Source organism: Larus michahellis, chromosome 10 (genome assembly GCF_964199755.1).
Source record: "Larus michahellis chromosome 10, bLarMic1.1, whole genome shotgun sequence".
NCBI classification, from domain to species: domain Eukaryota; kingdom Metazoa; phylum Chordata; class Aves; order Charadriiformes; family Laridae; genus Larus; species Larus michahellis.
This window is the reverse complement of record NC_133905.1, coordinates 19,816,976-19,833,622: the sequence shown is the minus strand read 5'-3', so window position 1 is coordinate 19,833,622 and position 16,647 is coordinate 19,816,976. Positions and strand designations below refer to the sequence as shown.

The window sequence follows — 16,647 nt, the reverse complement described above, 5'->3', positions numbered from 1 at the left end:
CTGGGCTGGAAAAGGCTTTGGACCGAGGCCACCCCTCCAGCGGTGACGAGCCCTGCTCCTACCCACAGCGATGCTCTGCTGAGCGCCGTGTCACCCCTCTGCTTCCCACAGCTCCTGCTTTGCTCCACTTTACCTGAGTTTTCTTACGGTATTGAGCAGAAAACCATCTACTGTTACGTTACGATAAATACAGCCCTACACTGGACATCCGCACTTACACGGAGTATTTAATTCTCATCCCTCCAACTGATGGTCTGTTTTCCGTTCATACAATCTCAACATTTACCTAAAAACCTTCACATGATTTTCGTGGATATCTCCTCCCGCTACAGATAACAAGAGCCGCGGAGAGGTTTTCCTCTCCCAAAAAAAAAAAAATCACAACCTTGACCGCTGTTGGGAAACCAACCAGCCAGTTTTTAATCCTCCCTGAGACTTTTTACGCTTCCCTTGCCAAAGGTCTGCGATCAAAGGTTGGCGATGATCTTACATGGCACGGAGCACAGAGGGAACAGATTTCTTTTCAAATATTTTCAATATTTCATATTTTCGTATTATATTATATTCAATAATGTAAAAAGTACAAAGAATCTCCTTAAGCAGAGCTAAAAACGTGGACCAGAACTGAAGTTTTAACAAGTATTACCACTTCATACAGTCACAAATACAGCAAATACATTCGGAATGGCTTGGGGACAAAAGCAGGGACTTCAAAGAGAAAGTAATTTGGTGAAGAACACACATGTATAAATATGCTCCTTTTATTCAGGAAGGGAGAAAAAACTATTGCGTACATCTGAATACTAATGAAACTGCATCTGACGAGCACGATTTCAAATTGAAAGAAAAAGCACAATGGAAACGTAAGGAAGAATACAAAGATCTCCTGTAATCCCAAAGCGGTTCCAAGCAAACCTATTGGGCAGCCAGACATTTTGCGTTTCACTTCAGCGCTAACTAAAGCGCCTATTTTAATGCTGTGCCACCGCTCTTGATTAAAATCAAAACAAAGTTCTAAATTTATTTTTTTTTTTTCCTCATGTAACACTTCGGATGGGGAGGAAACGATTTAAAGGAAAATGCCGAAAACACGTTAAGAGAAACACCGAAGAAGAAATTAATTTCTCCAATTAGCAACGTGCGGCGGCACTTCAAAACCCCAGAGAAACAGAAAGGATGCCGGCGGGTTACTTCTTGTGATACCAAACAGAGCAAATCCAATCAGATGAACATGCCGCAGGATCAGCCAGGCGAAAGCCACGGGAACAGCATTACAAAGTGAAAGATGTATAAAAAGAGGATTTTCTAAACCTATTGTAGTGGCTTGAAAACGAAGCTATTTTCCCCCGGAGGAGATGACAGCCTTGCCGGTACGGTCCTGCAGAACAAGCTGTCCAAAAAAAAAAAAAAACCCCAAAAAAACCCCCACAACCCTCAAAGACAATACCGAGAAAAACTAGAAAAAAGTTTTAATGAGAAATTAAAAATCCTACTAGAACGCTGGGGCTGCAATGTTGCCTTTAAAATAGCACATCTCCGTTCAAAAGCCTACTCCCTACACGGGTGCGTAAGCAAACTGTTAAATTTTACCGTGCTATTTCATAACTTCTTGCCTTTAACGGTGCCAGCGTAGCTTCCTACTTCCCATTTCCCCTTGCTTAAAATAACCGTCCGTGGCAAGAGCCCTGACCTTCAGGAATAAGTGAATGAAGGAGAAAACCGGCACGCCAGCACGCGACCAAATTGAAAACGATGACAGCAGTTATTTCGGAGCAGGGAGATGAACAGAGGGGAGAATATGATTACCTACATGTAAAATACTGAGTGACACCGGCAGCAGACAGGAACTTCTGTTTGCCCAGTCTTGTGAAACAAGAACGAGCTGGTGCTCAAAGGAACCATAAAAAACCAAAAAGATAATTTTTTTTTTTTTTTTTCCTCAGCAAGCAACCAGCCCAAGATGCCACGGAGGCCAACTGCTCCCTCATGACAGAAACTGATTACTTGCCTTGAAGATAAAATAACCATCAAGCCACATGAAAAAGAATAAAATAAAATAAAAAAAAAAACAAAGAAAAATAGTATTTCGAAGGAACGTACGTGCTTCTGAGCAGAAGGTATCACCTAATGACGGAGCTAAGGTGTTCTGCTAAGGGGTACGGTTAACCCTCCTCAGAAAAATCTGATGCTGGTAAGCAGCACAGCAGAGCGTGATGGATGACAGCTCGTACACTGAGCTGTGGTTATTTTACTTATATATATATAAAACAGCTATTTTATAGCATATATATAAGACACCTCATGCTTATACAAACGCCTTATTTTCAAAACAGGCTCTGGAAAGGGGTTTCAGAAGTCAAGGCACGTGGCTGTGTCGTGCCAGACAACGACCACCATTCCCACCTCCCCACACCCGCGGCTCCTGGCAGCCCCACAGCTCCTGCAGGAGAGGATGGACCACGTAAAAACACAACTTCGGTTTTCTCAGGTTGGGTTTTCTTCGAAAACGGGATATTTTCGACGATTTAACCCTGGCTGGAAGGCCTTGAAAGCAGGAAAAGAAGCTGCAAATCCTGCTCTGCTGCAGCACAAAGCAGAAACATCACCTGTTCACGTGCAAAGGGATTCATAAGGAAATGCCCTCTGCTCGGCACTGGGGAGGCCCCACCTTGAGTGCTGTGTCCGGTTTTGGGCCCCTCGCTACAAAAGAGACACTGGGGGGCTGGAGCATGTCCAGAGAAGGGCAACGGAGCTGGTGAGGGGTCTGGAGCACAAGTCCTGTGAGGAGCGGCTGAGGGAGCTGGGGGTGTTCAGCCTGGAGAAAAGGAGGCTGAGGGGAGACCTTCTCGCTCTCCACAGCTCCCTGAAAGGAGGGGGTAGCCGGGGGGTCGGTCTCTTCTCCCAAGGAACAGGCCATGGGACAAGAGGAAACGGCCTCAAGTTGCACCAGGGGAGGTTTAGGATGGATATTAGGAAAAATTTTTACTCTGAAAGGGTTATTAAGCATTGGAACAGGCTGCCCAGGGAAGTGGTTGTTACCATCCCCGGAGGTACTTAAAAGACAGGTAGACACAGTGCTTTGGAGATATGGTTTAGTGATGGTTTTTGGCAGAGTTAGGTTGATGGCTGGACTTGATCTAAAAGCTCCCTTCCAAGCTGGGCAATTCCATGAAAACCCAACCCCACAAATGACCTCATTAGCAATACTGTGCAGCCACCCCGCAGCACCCGCTGGGTCTGAGGGACCAGACGGGGTGGATGTTTTTCCCTGTGAGGATGGTCAAGCAGTGGAGCAGGTGGGGCAGGCAGGTCCACCCTTGGGGGCTTCTGAGACCCAACTGGATAAAGCCTGGAGATCCCTCTCCTGATCTCCGCTTTGAAAGAAGGTTGGACCAGATGACCTCTGCAGGTCCTTTCCGACCTGGCTCCTACCTTCAAGAAAGAGAGCAACCTCCGAGCTGCCCCTCGTTAACCCTTTTTAAGGCCACCAGACGGCTTCAGGGGCCTTTCTGTGCAGCTCTAGAGTAGCAGCACAAGTGATTATGCCAAGGAAAGCGAGTCACACTTTGGCAAGGCAGGAACCACCGCGGCACCCCCAGCCAGCCCATCGCACGCAGCCAACACTTCTCTTGGACAATGGTTTTCATCCCCCAGCTCTCTCCATGACTGACTTACAAGTCATAAGGTTGCTTGATGTTGAAATACCCATTAAACTCAGAAAAACAAAACACAAAAAAAACCACCACCACTTTTTTTTTTTCATCCCAGGTCCAATTTTTTGCGTTGGATGTTTAAAAATGCTCCGCAGTCAATCGCATTTCAGAGGGAAGAGAGACCTAGAGATGCTAAAGGCAGAAATTGGTGCATACACACATTTTAACACGGGTATCTGCAAGAGAGACGCGGGGCCAGGGCCGCTGCAGGGGAGCTCTTGGGCAAGGCTGAGGAGACAGGCCCAGGCTGACCAGAAACGGAGCAATTGATGCATTTTTGTTGGTTTATTTGCTGTTTAACTGCTGCTATTCAGCGCAGTTGGTCAACTTTCAATGCAGTGTTTGGACAACAAAATAAATATTTAACAAAGCAATTTAGAAGGGAAACAAACAGAAGCGTGACCCATGGCCTTTCCTTGCAGGTGCCTGAATTTCCACCTCAGGGCTCTTTATTAAGGTCTGAGACCTGATACTAACGTTCACAGGGGTAAGTACCCTGGGGTACTTTTTGTACAGGGGTACAAAAGCAGCACGCAGCTAATTACGTCTCACGATACCAGGGGCATCGGCTACTCCAACTCTCCTTCCACCAGGAAAAGGGACCAGAAGGCAGGAGTCTCTCTCAAACAACGACGTTTAGAAACCACCAGGTCTGGTGTCAAGAGGAAGCATTGCATGTTTACCCAAAACAACAATAAAAGATGGGCACCCAGGGGACTTCAGTGCCCAAATCCCGCTTTCTCACACACCGGAGTGGCACAGTGGCTTTCCAAAGCATAGCTGAACGTCTCTGTTATTAAGCCTGAGAGTAGGAATACCCACGGTTTGGCTCTTAAACAGCTGCAAAAAGCATCCACGTCCCTTCCCACCCTGCGCGGAGGTCTCTGACCTGACAGAACAGCACGAGGAGCCCCACAGCCCAGCCAGCCCCAGCACCCCCCTCTCACTGCCGCCGGATCGTCCCCTGGCAACCCGGCGCATCCATTTCACACATCCCACACGGCGTGAAACGCTCCCCCAGCGAGGCATCATCTCGCGCACGACTTCGCACTCCTCTCCTGCCACCGAGCCTGATGCTGCCTGAGACTCACCCGCCACCAAAACATCATCACCTGGGATGAGTCAGGGTTTAAGACGATCGACACCTCAGGGCTGCCAGCAACCCCGCTGTTCCCCTCCCACTGTTGAGTCCTTCAACTTTAGGGCAGTTTTGTGTATGTGGACATCACCTCAGCCAAGCATTCTGGGGTCCCAGCAATGGAGACTGAACCTCTCTGGTGGTCTACCACTTCCCTTTAACTAGTCTACCTCCCCCATCTCATTACAGCTCACGTTATCGCAATCATCCCCTGATTAACCAGCAGAGCCCTTGCTCCTGGGCAACGCTTTGCAGGTGTCAAAAGCCAAGGTGCAAAGTCTGTGGCTTGGAGACAAGAAGAACCTCTCCCTGCAAACCTCGGTGGTGGCCACCCCAGCGCCCACAGGGAAGGCTGCCCGAGGAAGAGGAGGCGTTACCTGGGTGAGGTGCGGGTTGGGGTTGAAGCCACACTGGTTGCAGACTTTGCTGTGACACTGGGTGCAGGCGTTGAAGTTGGGCTGGCCGGGGGAGGAGGTGAGCTCCGTCGTCTTGCATATGGGGCAGAGGGTGCTGCTGGGGAGGGGGGCGATCTGCGGGACCGAGTAGGGAGAGGTAGGAGTGCTGCCCCGGTCCGGAGACACCGAGGGAGACCTCCCCGAACCCTGGCTCCTGGCATCCACCTGTAGCATCTTCCGTGGTCCCTCCGCCGACGGTGCGGGCTGGCCCCGGCCCCTCATCTCCCGGGGGCTCTGGGAGCTGGGCGCAGTCTGCGCGAGGGAAGGGGATGGTGACCGCTGGCCTGCGGGCTGGTCCAGCTGCTCCGGTCTCCTCGGCGCGCTGAAACACCATTAAAAATACACAGAATAAGCCCAGATTTAGTACATTCAAATCATGGCAGTCAACGCAGAAAACCTCTACAACACCCCCTCCGCCCCCAAAGCGCCAGCTCAGCTGAGGAGGCACGGCCGAACCAGGCTGCAAACGGGGGAAACCCTTCGGATGGGCAGAAGGATACGCTTTACCTTAGGAAACGAGGCACGATTTCAGCTTTCTCTTATATAACCCCACAGCAGAGATGTAATTGAATTATTCGGCGTATTCCCAGTTGAACTTTGGTCAGAAATTTGCACAGAAAACAGGAACGGGAAGTTCGGGGCGGCTCTGCCTCCTGCCAGCCAGGGGCGCCCCGATACTTCTCCAGCACGAAGAGGCAGCAGCAACTCCGGTTTGCAGATTGCGGGGCCCTTTCTGCCAACCCACCCTAAACCATCTCCTCACAACCTACTTTTATGAGCTGCTGCGAAGCAAAAGGACTGTAAAGAGCCCTATTCGCCAAAGGAAAACCCCTCCGGAAACCCAAAGGGGGCAGGAGAACTACTTATACCCTCTGGTTCATCAAGCTGCCCCCATGCAAGTCACAGGTGAAAGCAACCGAGGGCTTGTTTCCCCGAGAGCCGCAGCAGTGGGAAATTAAGAGAGAGGGCATCAGCTCTGCTTTAGTAATCGTTACTAAATCCAGAAACATGGGGAAGAGGAGCTTAAGTGGGCTGGCTGCCCCCCAGCTGAACCGTATTCTGGTTGATGGGAGTCTTGGCTGGGCAGAAAACCAGCCGGGATGCACCAGGTGGCCAGGACAGGGCTACGAAATCTTCCCGTGAAACCCCAAGCTGCCCAGAAGGAGCAACGCTGAGCTCGACGTCGTGCCCGCTGCTGCTCAGGCAGCAGTGCCCGCAGCCTGCGTAGGATGCTCAGCGCCCCGCAGCGTGTGCTCCCCGCAGCTCAGGGAGAGGGACCAGTGGCCCCAGGGAGCTCCGGAGCATCTTCAGCTGCAGAGGCTTTGAGTTGTGGTGCTGGAGAGCAGGGCACGAGGTCCCGCACGTCCCAGCTCCCACGTTATCTCAGTGCAGGTGCCCTGCCCCGGGCTGCTGGCAGACCGCGAGCGCGTGAGAGCGAATCTGCGATGGAAGACGTCTGTGTAATTACGGGGGGGTTGAGGTAACAGAATCATCCGATACACGTGCTCATCAAGTGTTTCTCAAAAAGGCAGAAGCCCTCGTGCCCTTATTACCTGCGATCTACAGCTGTTTAAGGAGAAATATTACTCAGACTCTCAAATTTAATAAATTGTTGATTTACCCAAGCAGGGTCTGACCTTATAAAGGTTTAAAAAGGGAACTTAAATGCATAAAACTAATGAAATTCAAAGTGCATGTTGCCACAGTAATAGGAAGCCGGATGAAAATAAATATTAAAATAGCACTTTGGGAATATTTTTCGGCTGCAGATTGAAACCCACTTCTCTGAAGGAGGAATCGCACGATAATAATAACAAAGCAAAGCAATAAGGGAGTAAGGGATCTGCTCCAGCCTAAAGAGCAAACGGCACCTGGCCCTGCAGCAAGACACCCGCAATAAGCGTGGTTCGCGCACGCTGCTCCTCCATCCTGAATTCTGACGCCCTTGGGTCGGGAATTAGGATTCGCCTCCTGATGCCGAGGGCTGCCGAGCTGCTGCCCCATAAAACACGTGGCATCCGAACCTGGTGGGTACGGGAGAGCTCAGTCCTAGGCACCGGCAGAAAGTACCGTCGGAGAGCAAAATGCATTTTGTCTCCATAAATTTAATTCTTATAAACCCAGGGTTTATGCATTAGAATACGTACTATCCTAATGGTGTATTAAACAACACTGAAATCACAGTATTTGAAAAAATTAAGGTCTACGCGGTCAAATAACCGTTGTTTGGAGCAAGAGAGTGGTTATTCCACTGCAAATTTCACAATTCAAAAGTTTGCCACCAAGCGGGAATTCTGACTCCGAGCCGGCTCTGACCACAGCAATGCCACTCAACTACGGATTTGCTTCCCAGCTCAGGGAGAAATGGAAAAAACTTGCAGCAGCCACCCACGGTGGAAGCCTTTAGCAGTATATTAGTAGCTACCACCTATTTTTGCAGCTGGTATTGGCAGAACTAGCAGTCTGGATTACTCCGTTCAAGTATCTTTCTTTAAATAAAGGTTAATTTTTTTGCTTAATGATTTTTTTCCAGCAAATCAAGGTGAGGAGCACTGTACCTCTAAAGCTGCTCCGTCAAGAGGCGCTGCCACACAAGGCACAGACAAGTTTACAACGTTTCCTACCCAAAACAGTCTGCGGCTCTCTTGAAAAAGCTAAAACCCGTGAGAAACAAAATACACAAAATGCTGTTATTTTGCCTTGAGCATCATCCCCGGCGCCGGAGAGGGAGGAGGGCAGTTGGGCACTCGCTGCCCTGTGGCACAGTGCTGCTCCAGAGATGCTCTCCCAGCCCGGGACGGAGCTCCTTCCGGCTCCCTTCGCCTTTTCAGGTGCAAAGAAAAGCCGTGCACCACCTCCATCCTGCTCCCAGCAGCCGTGTCACTCTGTGCATTTGTATCATCGCTGCATTTATTTATTTTATAATTACCCGAGACGCCTCAGCCGGCCGGTGACATGGGCTGGGCTGTCTCTCGCTTGCATCAGTTGAGCGCGTCCATGAAATGTAAAGACCAGTAGGAATCATCTCGTCTGTCAAATACAGTAACCGAATACGGGAGAGATGCCCCAGGGAAGAACAGGAGAACAGCCGTATTGAGTCAGATGCCGGCCCACGCTCGTTGCATCTTTTGCTAGGGCACTCCAAGGTTTGTATGTCCTGTACCCACCTATGAACCCTTTTGCTGTCGTCGCACAAGTCCAAATTGCGGCTCGTCCCCTTTGTTTCCGTACAGCTCTCTTTATCCCTGACAAAAACATTAACTAGCAGCGGGATGCTAACCAGTCCCAAAGGAATTCCACCCCACCCCACCTCGGTGCCACTAGGTCGCTCGTTAACAATTAGATTGAGACGTCTTGATAAGGCAGGATTTCACCCGTTTGATGGGGGCTGTATTGATTTTGCGCCCCCCTCACTGTTGAATTAGTCATATTGGGTGATGCTCAGTCAAACGTCTTTGCCGGGTCCGAATTCATCAGCGCTCTCACAGCTACCAACAGAGTTATCATTTTGTCCATGTAAAAAATATCCAGTGCGTTTGACTAAGCTTATTAACAATTATACCATCGAGGTTTCCATTTATTATAGTCTGTCTATTAATGCTTTATCAAGCGAAGGTCAGGCAGGCAGCTCTATTAACGCGCCCGCAGTCACTGGCAGGTTGGGCAGACAGGAAGACGCCGTTTTCTTCTGATTTTTTTTATTTTTAAATTGAAAAACGGCGGCTTGCTTCTTGCTTTCTAAACCTCCCTCCGTTCCCCAGCGCGAGGCTGACGCAGCATCGCTCTGAGCCGCAGACAGGCTCCTGCCCCGCCGCGGCCCAAGCAATGCCCGCCGCCAGCCCTCTGCCCCTCCGCCTCTTCCCCAACCTCCTCCACGGTTGTCGGAGCTCAACTCCGACCACCCTTTGACCACGGGGCATCGAACCAGCCACGGCCGCGGACGGCACCGGCCTCTGCTTTCTGCAGAGAGGAATATTGCATGGCACCGCCCAGAAGTACGCGGGGTGGCCCTGGCTCTGCAACGTCCCCCAGTTTCACTCCCAGCTCTGCGGCGGATCCCTGCCACCTCTCTTACCTTCCCTATGCTGTGTAAGAAGCACCTGCCTGTCTCCCGACGTGAAGAACTGCCAAAAAAAAAAAAAAAAACAAAAACCCACAAAAATTAACCCTCAGCTCTGTGCAAGAGGGCAGGCTAAAGTGCACGTTGCTTGCCACCGAGCCCGGGGCTAAAAATCACCCCGACAGATTAATCCGTACCCAGGTCTGCGTCTCCATCAGATACTTCTGATTAAAAAGGCGCGGAACTTCCCTTGTTCCACTGGGGAACAGGCAGGGACATGAAACCAGCCCTTCTATTTAGGGCTGGTGCGAGCCTCCTGGCAGGCTGGGAGGAGATGGAGAAGGACGAGGAGGGAGCAGCTGACTGAGATGATCAGAAGCACGAGCAGCATAACGAAAACCCAGGGTCAAAGCGATCCTCCACCAAATCGAGCGGTGGAGGATGTCACAAGCACCTCAGATTTCTTTCCTGTCTGATTTTTTCCCTTCCGCAAAAATGTCAGGTTTTTCACTGAAACAGCAAGAGTTGGGAAGGCTTGAAAAAACAAAAATCCTATTTACAGCCCAAACAAATGTTCGATTGTTTGCTGGTTAATGTTTAATTTCAGAAAAAAATTATTTGTCTTAAGCCTAACTTTTGACGGCATAGCGGCGCCAGTGAAAAGACGTCAGCAGCTTTAAGGAAGACGAAAGCCATACGGTGACAGAGCAGTGGTTTACAATCCCGCTCCAGTAAATTGGTACAGCCTCGTTATTTGGGAATTCCCAGGTAAAGTCAGGGCCTGTAGAAGGGAACTGCTCTGATTTCAATCACGTAGGTTTGCTGGTGCCACGAGACTTTTACAGACAAGACCCAAGCTTGGAGCCAGCACCCCAAGAGGTGTCAACAAGTCCTTTTCCATACAAGATGCTGCCGTGGGAACAATAACCATTGCAAGGGAAATGCCAACACCGTTAACATCTTGGCTGTAAAATCATAGAATCATAGAAAGTGTTGGGTTGGAAGGGACCTCTAAAGGCCATCTAGTCCAACCCCCCTGCAGGCAGCAGGGACATCTTCAACTAGATCAGGTTGCTCAGAGCCTCATCAAGCCTGGCCTGGAATGTCTCCAGGGATGGGGCCTCCACCACCTCTCTGGGCAACCTGGGCCAGTGTCTCACCACCCTCAGTGTAAAGAATGTCATCCTAATGTCTAATCTAAACCCGCCCTGTTCTAGTTTAAAACCATCGCCCCTCGTCCTATCGCTGCATGCCCTTGCCAACAGCCCCTCCCCAGCTTTCCTGTAGGCCCCCTTCAGGGACTGGAAGGCTGCCATAAGGTCTCCACGGAGCCTTCTCTTCTCCAGGCTGAACACCCCCAACTCTCTCAGTCTGTCCTCATAGCAGAGGTGCTCCAGCCCTCTCATCATCTTCGTGGCCCTCTGCTGGACCCATTCCAACAGGCCCATGTCCTTCTTGTGCTAAAATCAATAATGACGTTAACCCAAATCTACACACATGGCTGGTAACTCGGTCTTGTTCAGGCGTGGTGTGTGGAAAAGCTCGAGAGAAAGGATGTGCAGTGGTTTCCCCCTCATCTCACGTCCCCCCCTTTGAATGCACCAGTCATGTCTGTCTGCTCGGCTGCCACCAAACCGCGGCAGTGCTCACATCCGCGGGGGCTTGGCATTTTTGGTCCAAGTAAATCCTTCAGGAAATGCAACTGGGAAGCATGAACCGCATCCCTTTGTCTGGAGGATGTTTAAATGGGTCTCCTGCTCGCTGGGCAACCGATCTAATTACTGCATTATAGTAGATAAAAAGAACATGAAAACAAATGGCACCATCACTTTACAAAGAGCATGCCGCCTTCAGGCTTTCCAAAGGAGAGCCGGATTTGTCCGTGGAAGGGAGCTCCTAGCTTCACATCCGTATCAAAAATAAGCAAAACGGGGACAAGCAAGTCCTTGCTATGAGTAGAAAAAGAGGAAAACCAAATGACTGCTCACCTGCAGTAAAACCAAGGGTACAAGGTGCAAACGCACCGAGGTGAAGCATGGAAAGAGAGAAGACGTGTAGACACTCACACCCAAAAGAGGGAGGCTGGGTTAATGAACGAGAATTAGAGCTGCTCAGCTACGAGCAGAGATTTGACCTAGTTGGTTCAACTGAAACCCGACATGAACATCCACATGACTGATTTTAAGAATCACTGAACATAACCTATTTAGGAAAAAAAAAAAAAAGAGGTAGTTAAGCAGAGGGGGAGTTGCACTCAAGGTTAAAATGGCACTGGGTTTGACTCAGAGAAACATAATTCCTGATGCTGATGGGTCGGCATAGGAACTGCGTGGGATACTATCAAACATTAGCTGGTATACACCGCCTATCAGCAAGTCAGACTCGAAAACAGGATGTGCAACCTTTTAATAAATAAACAGAAAAAGAAGCGCCTGACGCGGAGGGCCTCCGGTTTCAGCCCCGTGTACTGACAGTCCCACAGGAGCGATGCTAAAACATCCACCGAGCTTGGGAGGCTCACCGACGGCAGCCTCCCAGCTCCGAAAGTGCTACGTCCAACACGGGGAATTCTCTATCGGACTATGCTTTGACAAAAAAAAAAAAAAGAAGCAGTTACAGAATCAAAAATCAGCCCCTGCTTGAATACAAGTGCCCCCGGCTTAATTACACTGATGTCCGCGCGGGAAGAAGTTTATAGTAGAAATGTGTGTGCTGGATGGTTTAAAAACAGCGAACGCCACGCGGCTGAAAATGAAACAGAAAATATGAAATGGTGACTAGAAACTGTCAGGCAGTATTTTATTAGATGCCAACATGAGCACTCTTGCGAAAGGCCACGGTGTTTAACGAATTGCTTTTGTGAGGAGTGGAAAAACCCTGTTCTCCTGCAGCTCTGTGCTCCGGGGCTGCTTTATCTCCATCCGGCATTTTCCCTGCGACCGAGGCATCCCTGAGGCGCGTCTCCTGATGCCCAACAGGGCATTTGAGCTCCTTGCTGGAGGGTTTCACCCTGTCCGGGTAATCATTCGGGTCCCTAACCCCCTCCCACATACCAGTCTCACAAGCACAGAGGAACACGATATCCTCTTACCCCCGCCCTCCCGGTTAACCCCCGCTGGGGCTGGGGTTCATGGAAGGGGCTGCCAGGCAGGCGGCGGCATAAGCCACCTGCACTTAACGCACCAGACTAACGACCTTCCCCAGAGGAACGGCATCCCGGCACGATGCTGCCGTGGGGCAAGCAGCACTGCGATGCACGGCGTGCCACCTTCCTCCTCTGGTTTTGCAGAAGATAACACACGCGGCGCTGTTGCCAGCTTTTCCCTTACTTTAAAATGCAGAGGTCTACGCAATCCATGGAAAGGTAACAAGAACCATAGGTTGTCCGGTTTACATCCACGTTACAGGTGCATGACTCGGTATTATGCAAAGTCAAGATGAGGAAAAGCCTCGGCCCACCACAAACCAGTTGTTCTCCAACTTACTAGCCTCCTGTCTAGTTCAGCCGAGAATCAGCCACGAGCGAGCGCATCAATGTCACGCACGCTGCCGTAGGAAGCACGGTTGTCAAGAAGCGTCTGCCATCTTATTAGCTGAATCCTACGTACCAAAAGAGGGGTTTATGAACGATGTAAGCTCTAAATAAACATCTACTAGCTTATTTTCATTCCTGCACACTGCCTTTTTGTGTTCGTGAATCATTATCGAATGCAGTTGGACTGGATGATCGCTGTAAGTCCCTTCCAACTCAACCATTCCATTCCATTCCATTCCGTTCCATTCCGTTCCATTCTGGTTTAATTTTGCTATGTGGCAAATAAATACTGAATTTGCACCTAACTCGGTCTTGGTTGGACTAAGCATTTTCCGAGTACCTGACCCTCCCTGGGGCGCTCTGCAACGCAAAACTGGAGCAAGGGCTGCTTGCGCCGACCAGCCCAGCGTCCCCAACTTCTCCCCAGAGATTCACAAGGTCTGATGTCCCCTAGTCACCCTGCGTAGACCATGATGAATATCTGCAACTGAATGCAAGGCAACTGATCCTTATAGAGTCCAGAGCAGCCCAAGACCTGAACCGGAGTCAGGGGAGACTTTTGCGTTATCTCCCACGAGCCCTCGCAAGCCACAAGGTCGCCAAGTGACCCCCAGACCACCATGTGCTGCTCTGAGGAGCTGCTTTTTCAGCTGCTGATGCCTGAAATGTGCAGCCACCGCTGTCGGGATCTTGGCCAAGCCCCTCAGAGCCACCAACAACTGGAATGACAGAAAAGCCTGCAGGTAATGGTCTCGGTCCAAAATATATCAAAGAGATTTCTTCTGAGATAGCTTTACAGGAGCAGGCACGCCGAAGCTTGAAAGATTTGAACGGGTCTCCTTTTCAAGTGATATAACTGTTGCTGAGAACATTTATGATCTTGAACTTCAAAGCATTAAAATGTCTCGGGGATAAGTGAGGTGTCCAATATCCCTTCACCCTCAGCACCAGGGAAAATCTGTTTCCTCTGTGATAGCAGAAAACTACATGTAAAGTAGAAGACACTGCTCGACGGTGATGCACTTAGCTGCGTGGCGCAAGGGGAGCGGCACAGCCAGCGGCGGAGAGCCAGGAGGGCGCAGATGAAGAGCAGGAGCCCTGGCTCTGCCGTGCCTGCGGACACGCCGGCCCTGGGGTGAACGGGAAGCTGCTGGATTTCTGACCCAGCATCTGCATCTCTCCAGGGACTTAGGAAGTACCTGGAAGATATCATAGAATCATAGAATTGTCCAGGTTGGAAGGGACCTTAAAGATCATCTAGTTCCAACCCCCCTGCCATAGGCAGGGACACCTCCCACTAGATCAGGTTGCTCAGAGCCCCGTCCAGCCTGGCCTTGAACACCTCCGGGGATGGGGCTTCCACCACCTCTCTGGGCAACCTGTTCCAGTGTCTCACCACCCTCATGGTGAAGAACTTCTTCCTAACGTCCAGTCTGAATCGACCCATCTCTAGTTTTAATCCACTCCCTCTAGTCCTACCATTACCCGACATCCTAAAAAGTCCCTCACCAGCAAGGAGGAACGGTAGCTCTTGCAGTGTATGGATGCAGGCGGTAGCTCAGTTTTGGACCATCGGAGGTGGTGAAGACCAGCCTTGAAGATCTTGGGCGGGGCTGGAAGGAGAAGAGGCAGTGGGCACCGCAGCCACTGGCCTCAAGGATACTGCTGAAGGGGAGGATGCTCAGCACATCTGCCCGACTGCAGGACTCATTAAGTACCCCCACGCTGAGCACAGCAAACTCCAGATTAATTCAGGTGAGGGCTGGGGGTGGCCATGCTCAGGGGATGCTGGGGGTGGCCACGCTCAAGGGATGCTGCAAGCTGGACAGTAAAGCGGGCTGCTGCTTGCAGAGCTCCTCTTTATTGCAGGACTTGGAAGGTCTGCAAGAAATGATGAAGAGCCCTGCCACCGAGACACGGCCCTGCCACCAACACCGGGGAGCACGTAGAGAAAGGGCGCCTTGAAATGGGGATAAATGTCCCCAGAAGTCACAGTGAGGTGCAGGCTGGAACCGCCTCTTGAAGCTGATTTCCACCTGTGGGTGGATGTTTGGCCTCCATATCCTTCCCGGGTCCAAGTGATTGCTGTAAGTCATTTATGCATGTTAAAAATCATAATCTAGAAAGGGTCACGACAATCTTGAAAATACCGCGGGCACCAGAAAGGACAAGTCTGACGGGGAGAGCACCCCAGCCAAGGAGCAACCGCTCCCCTCTGCGCCCACCCGTCTTATAACCGCGCTCTAGCAATTAAACGGTAAAAGAGCTGATTGCCACAGTCACTTTTAACTAAAGGCCTTTGTCCCGGTAAAGCTAAGAGCAGGTATTACTGTCCTGTATTTATGAAATGCCAGCAAAGTCAAAAGATAAACCACGGCATGAAGCTGAGGAATTTTTACGGCACGTGGTTCACGAAAGCTTATCTTGCAAATCTACGATTATTCATAGAACATTCAAGAATTCAGCAGCTGGAAGAACAAGTTGAAAAACTGCAGAAGCAGCTCCAGACGGCGCAACAGCGATGCCGGCGTCAGGAAAGACAAATTGACAAACTGAGCGAGATGGTTCAGTGACAGAAACAAAAAGACATACTGGCAGGGAAAGGCCGTGCGATTCTGCCCCAATGACTATTTAGAAGTTGTACGAGTACCTGCCTAGAAGCCATGAATATCCGTTTTCACTTTGCGAGGCCAAGAAATTTAGTTTAAAGAGCCTCAAGAGCCTCTCTGATTGTAATTGGCGGCAACACAGTATTTTGCTTAGGTTGTTAACTATTCCCTAAAGCAATGCAGGATAAAGCTACCTGCCCTCGACTTCGTCGCAAAGCGCCTGCTTTGAGGTGCCAAAACTGACGACAGCAACTTTCAGTGAGGGTGAGATTCAGCCTCAATCTACCGCGGGACTGGAAAAAAACCACACAAATACGCATGACTACTATAATTTTTAAAGTTTGTTAAAAAAGAAATTAAAAGCAGCAGGCGGAAGGGTAAGAAAGGGGAGTTTCCATGGCACCCGTTAGCACATTAAAGCCTCAGGCACAAGAAAGGGTTCAAGGCATGGCCATAAGAAGGCAATATAATGAAAGAGTGGAGCAAATAAGGCTACAGGAGTAAAAGGAAATCCTTCAAAAAGTAAAAATTGTATCTAGACGAGGAAAAAACAAAACCCCCTAAATCTTTGGCAAATTAAATTTAAAAACCTAATAAAGCATGCAAAAAAAAAAGAAAAAAAAAAAAAAAAAAGTCCTGCAAGGAACAACTCATAAATTGGGCCAGAAAAAAGATTTTCTAAAACTTTAGAAGTAGGAAATCTGCCAAAGAATCTGGGAAACTGAAAGAAGATTGAAATGCAACAGAAATATTTAAGGAATGCAAGACTGTTAAAGGAAAGATAAACGCGACACTTGCCATGCTGTTTGCTAAGGAGAAATTTATGAAGGTTCCCACACACCAGAACCATTTCATATACAGGATTAGTCTGAAAAATGGTCTCACTAGGAGAAATGTTAGCATAAAAAATCCAGAAAGAAAGAAGGAAGGGAAAAAAAAAGAAGTAAAAGACGGTGAAATAAGGAGAAGCCTTCTTGTGGGTTAATAACTCATCCCGATTTAGAACGCCAAAGACAGAAGTAGATGGTCAGGTTTTCACAAGTAGAGTTACAGGACCCTGCCATGGGATAAATAAATGGGATATATTCATAAATGGCCTGGGAAGGAAGGAAATGAGGAGGGGGACAAGTCTGTTGA

The 16,647-nt window shown here is 49.6% G+C and overlaps 1 protein-coding gene across 4 annotated transcripts in view; it reads right to left on the bottom strand.

Annotated features, from left to right (window-relative positions):
* Window positions 1-16,647, bottom strand: part of BSN (bassoon presynaptic cytomatrix protein) — a 104,074-nt gene that overhangs the window by 72,344 nt on the left and 15,083 nt on the right. For 2 of the 4 annotated variants that reach the window (XM_074602673.1, XM_074602674.1), the window contains exon 2: window positions 5,229-5,628. In XM_074602673.1, the coding sequence (XP_074458774.1) occupies window positions 5,229-5,628 (400 nt within the window). Of the gene's footprint in view, window positions 1-5,228; window positions 5,629-5,813; window positions 5,942-16,647 lie in introns of those variants that run through there. The other 2 variants (XM_074602675.1, XM_074602676.1) reach the window with 2 other exon arrangements.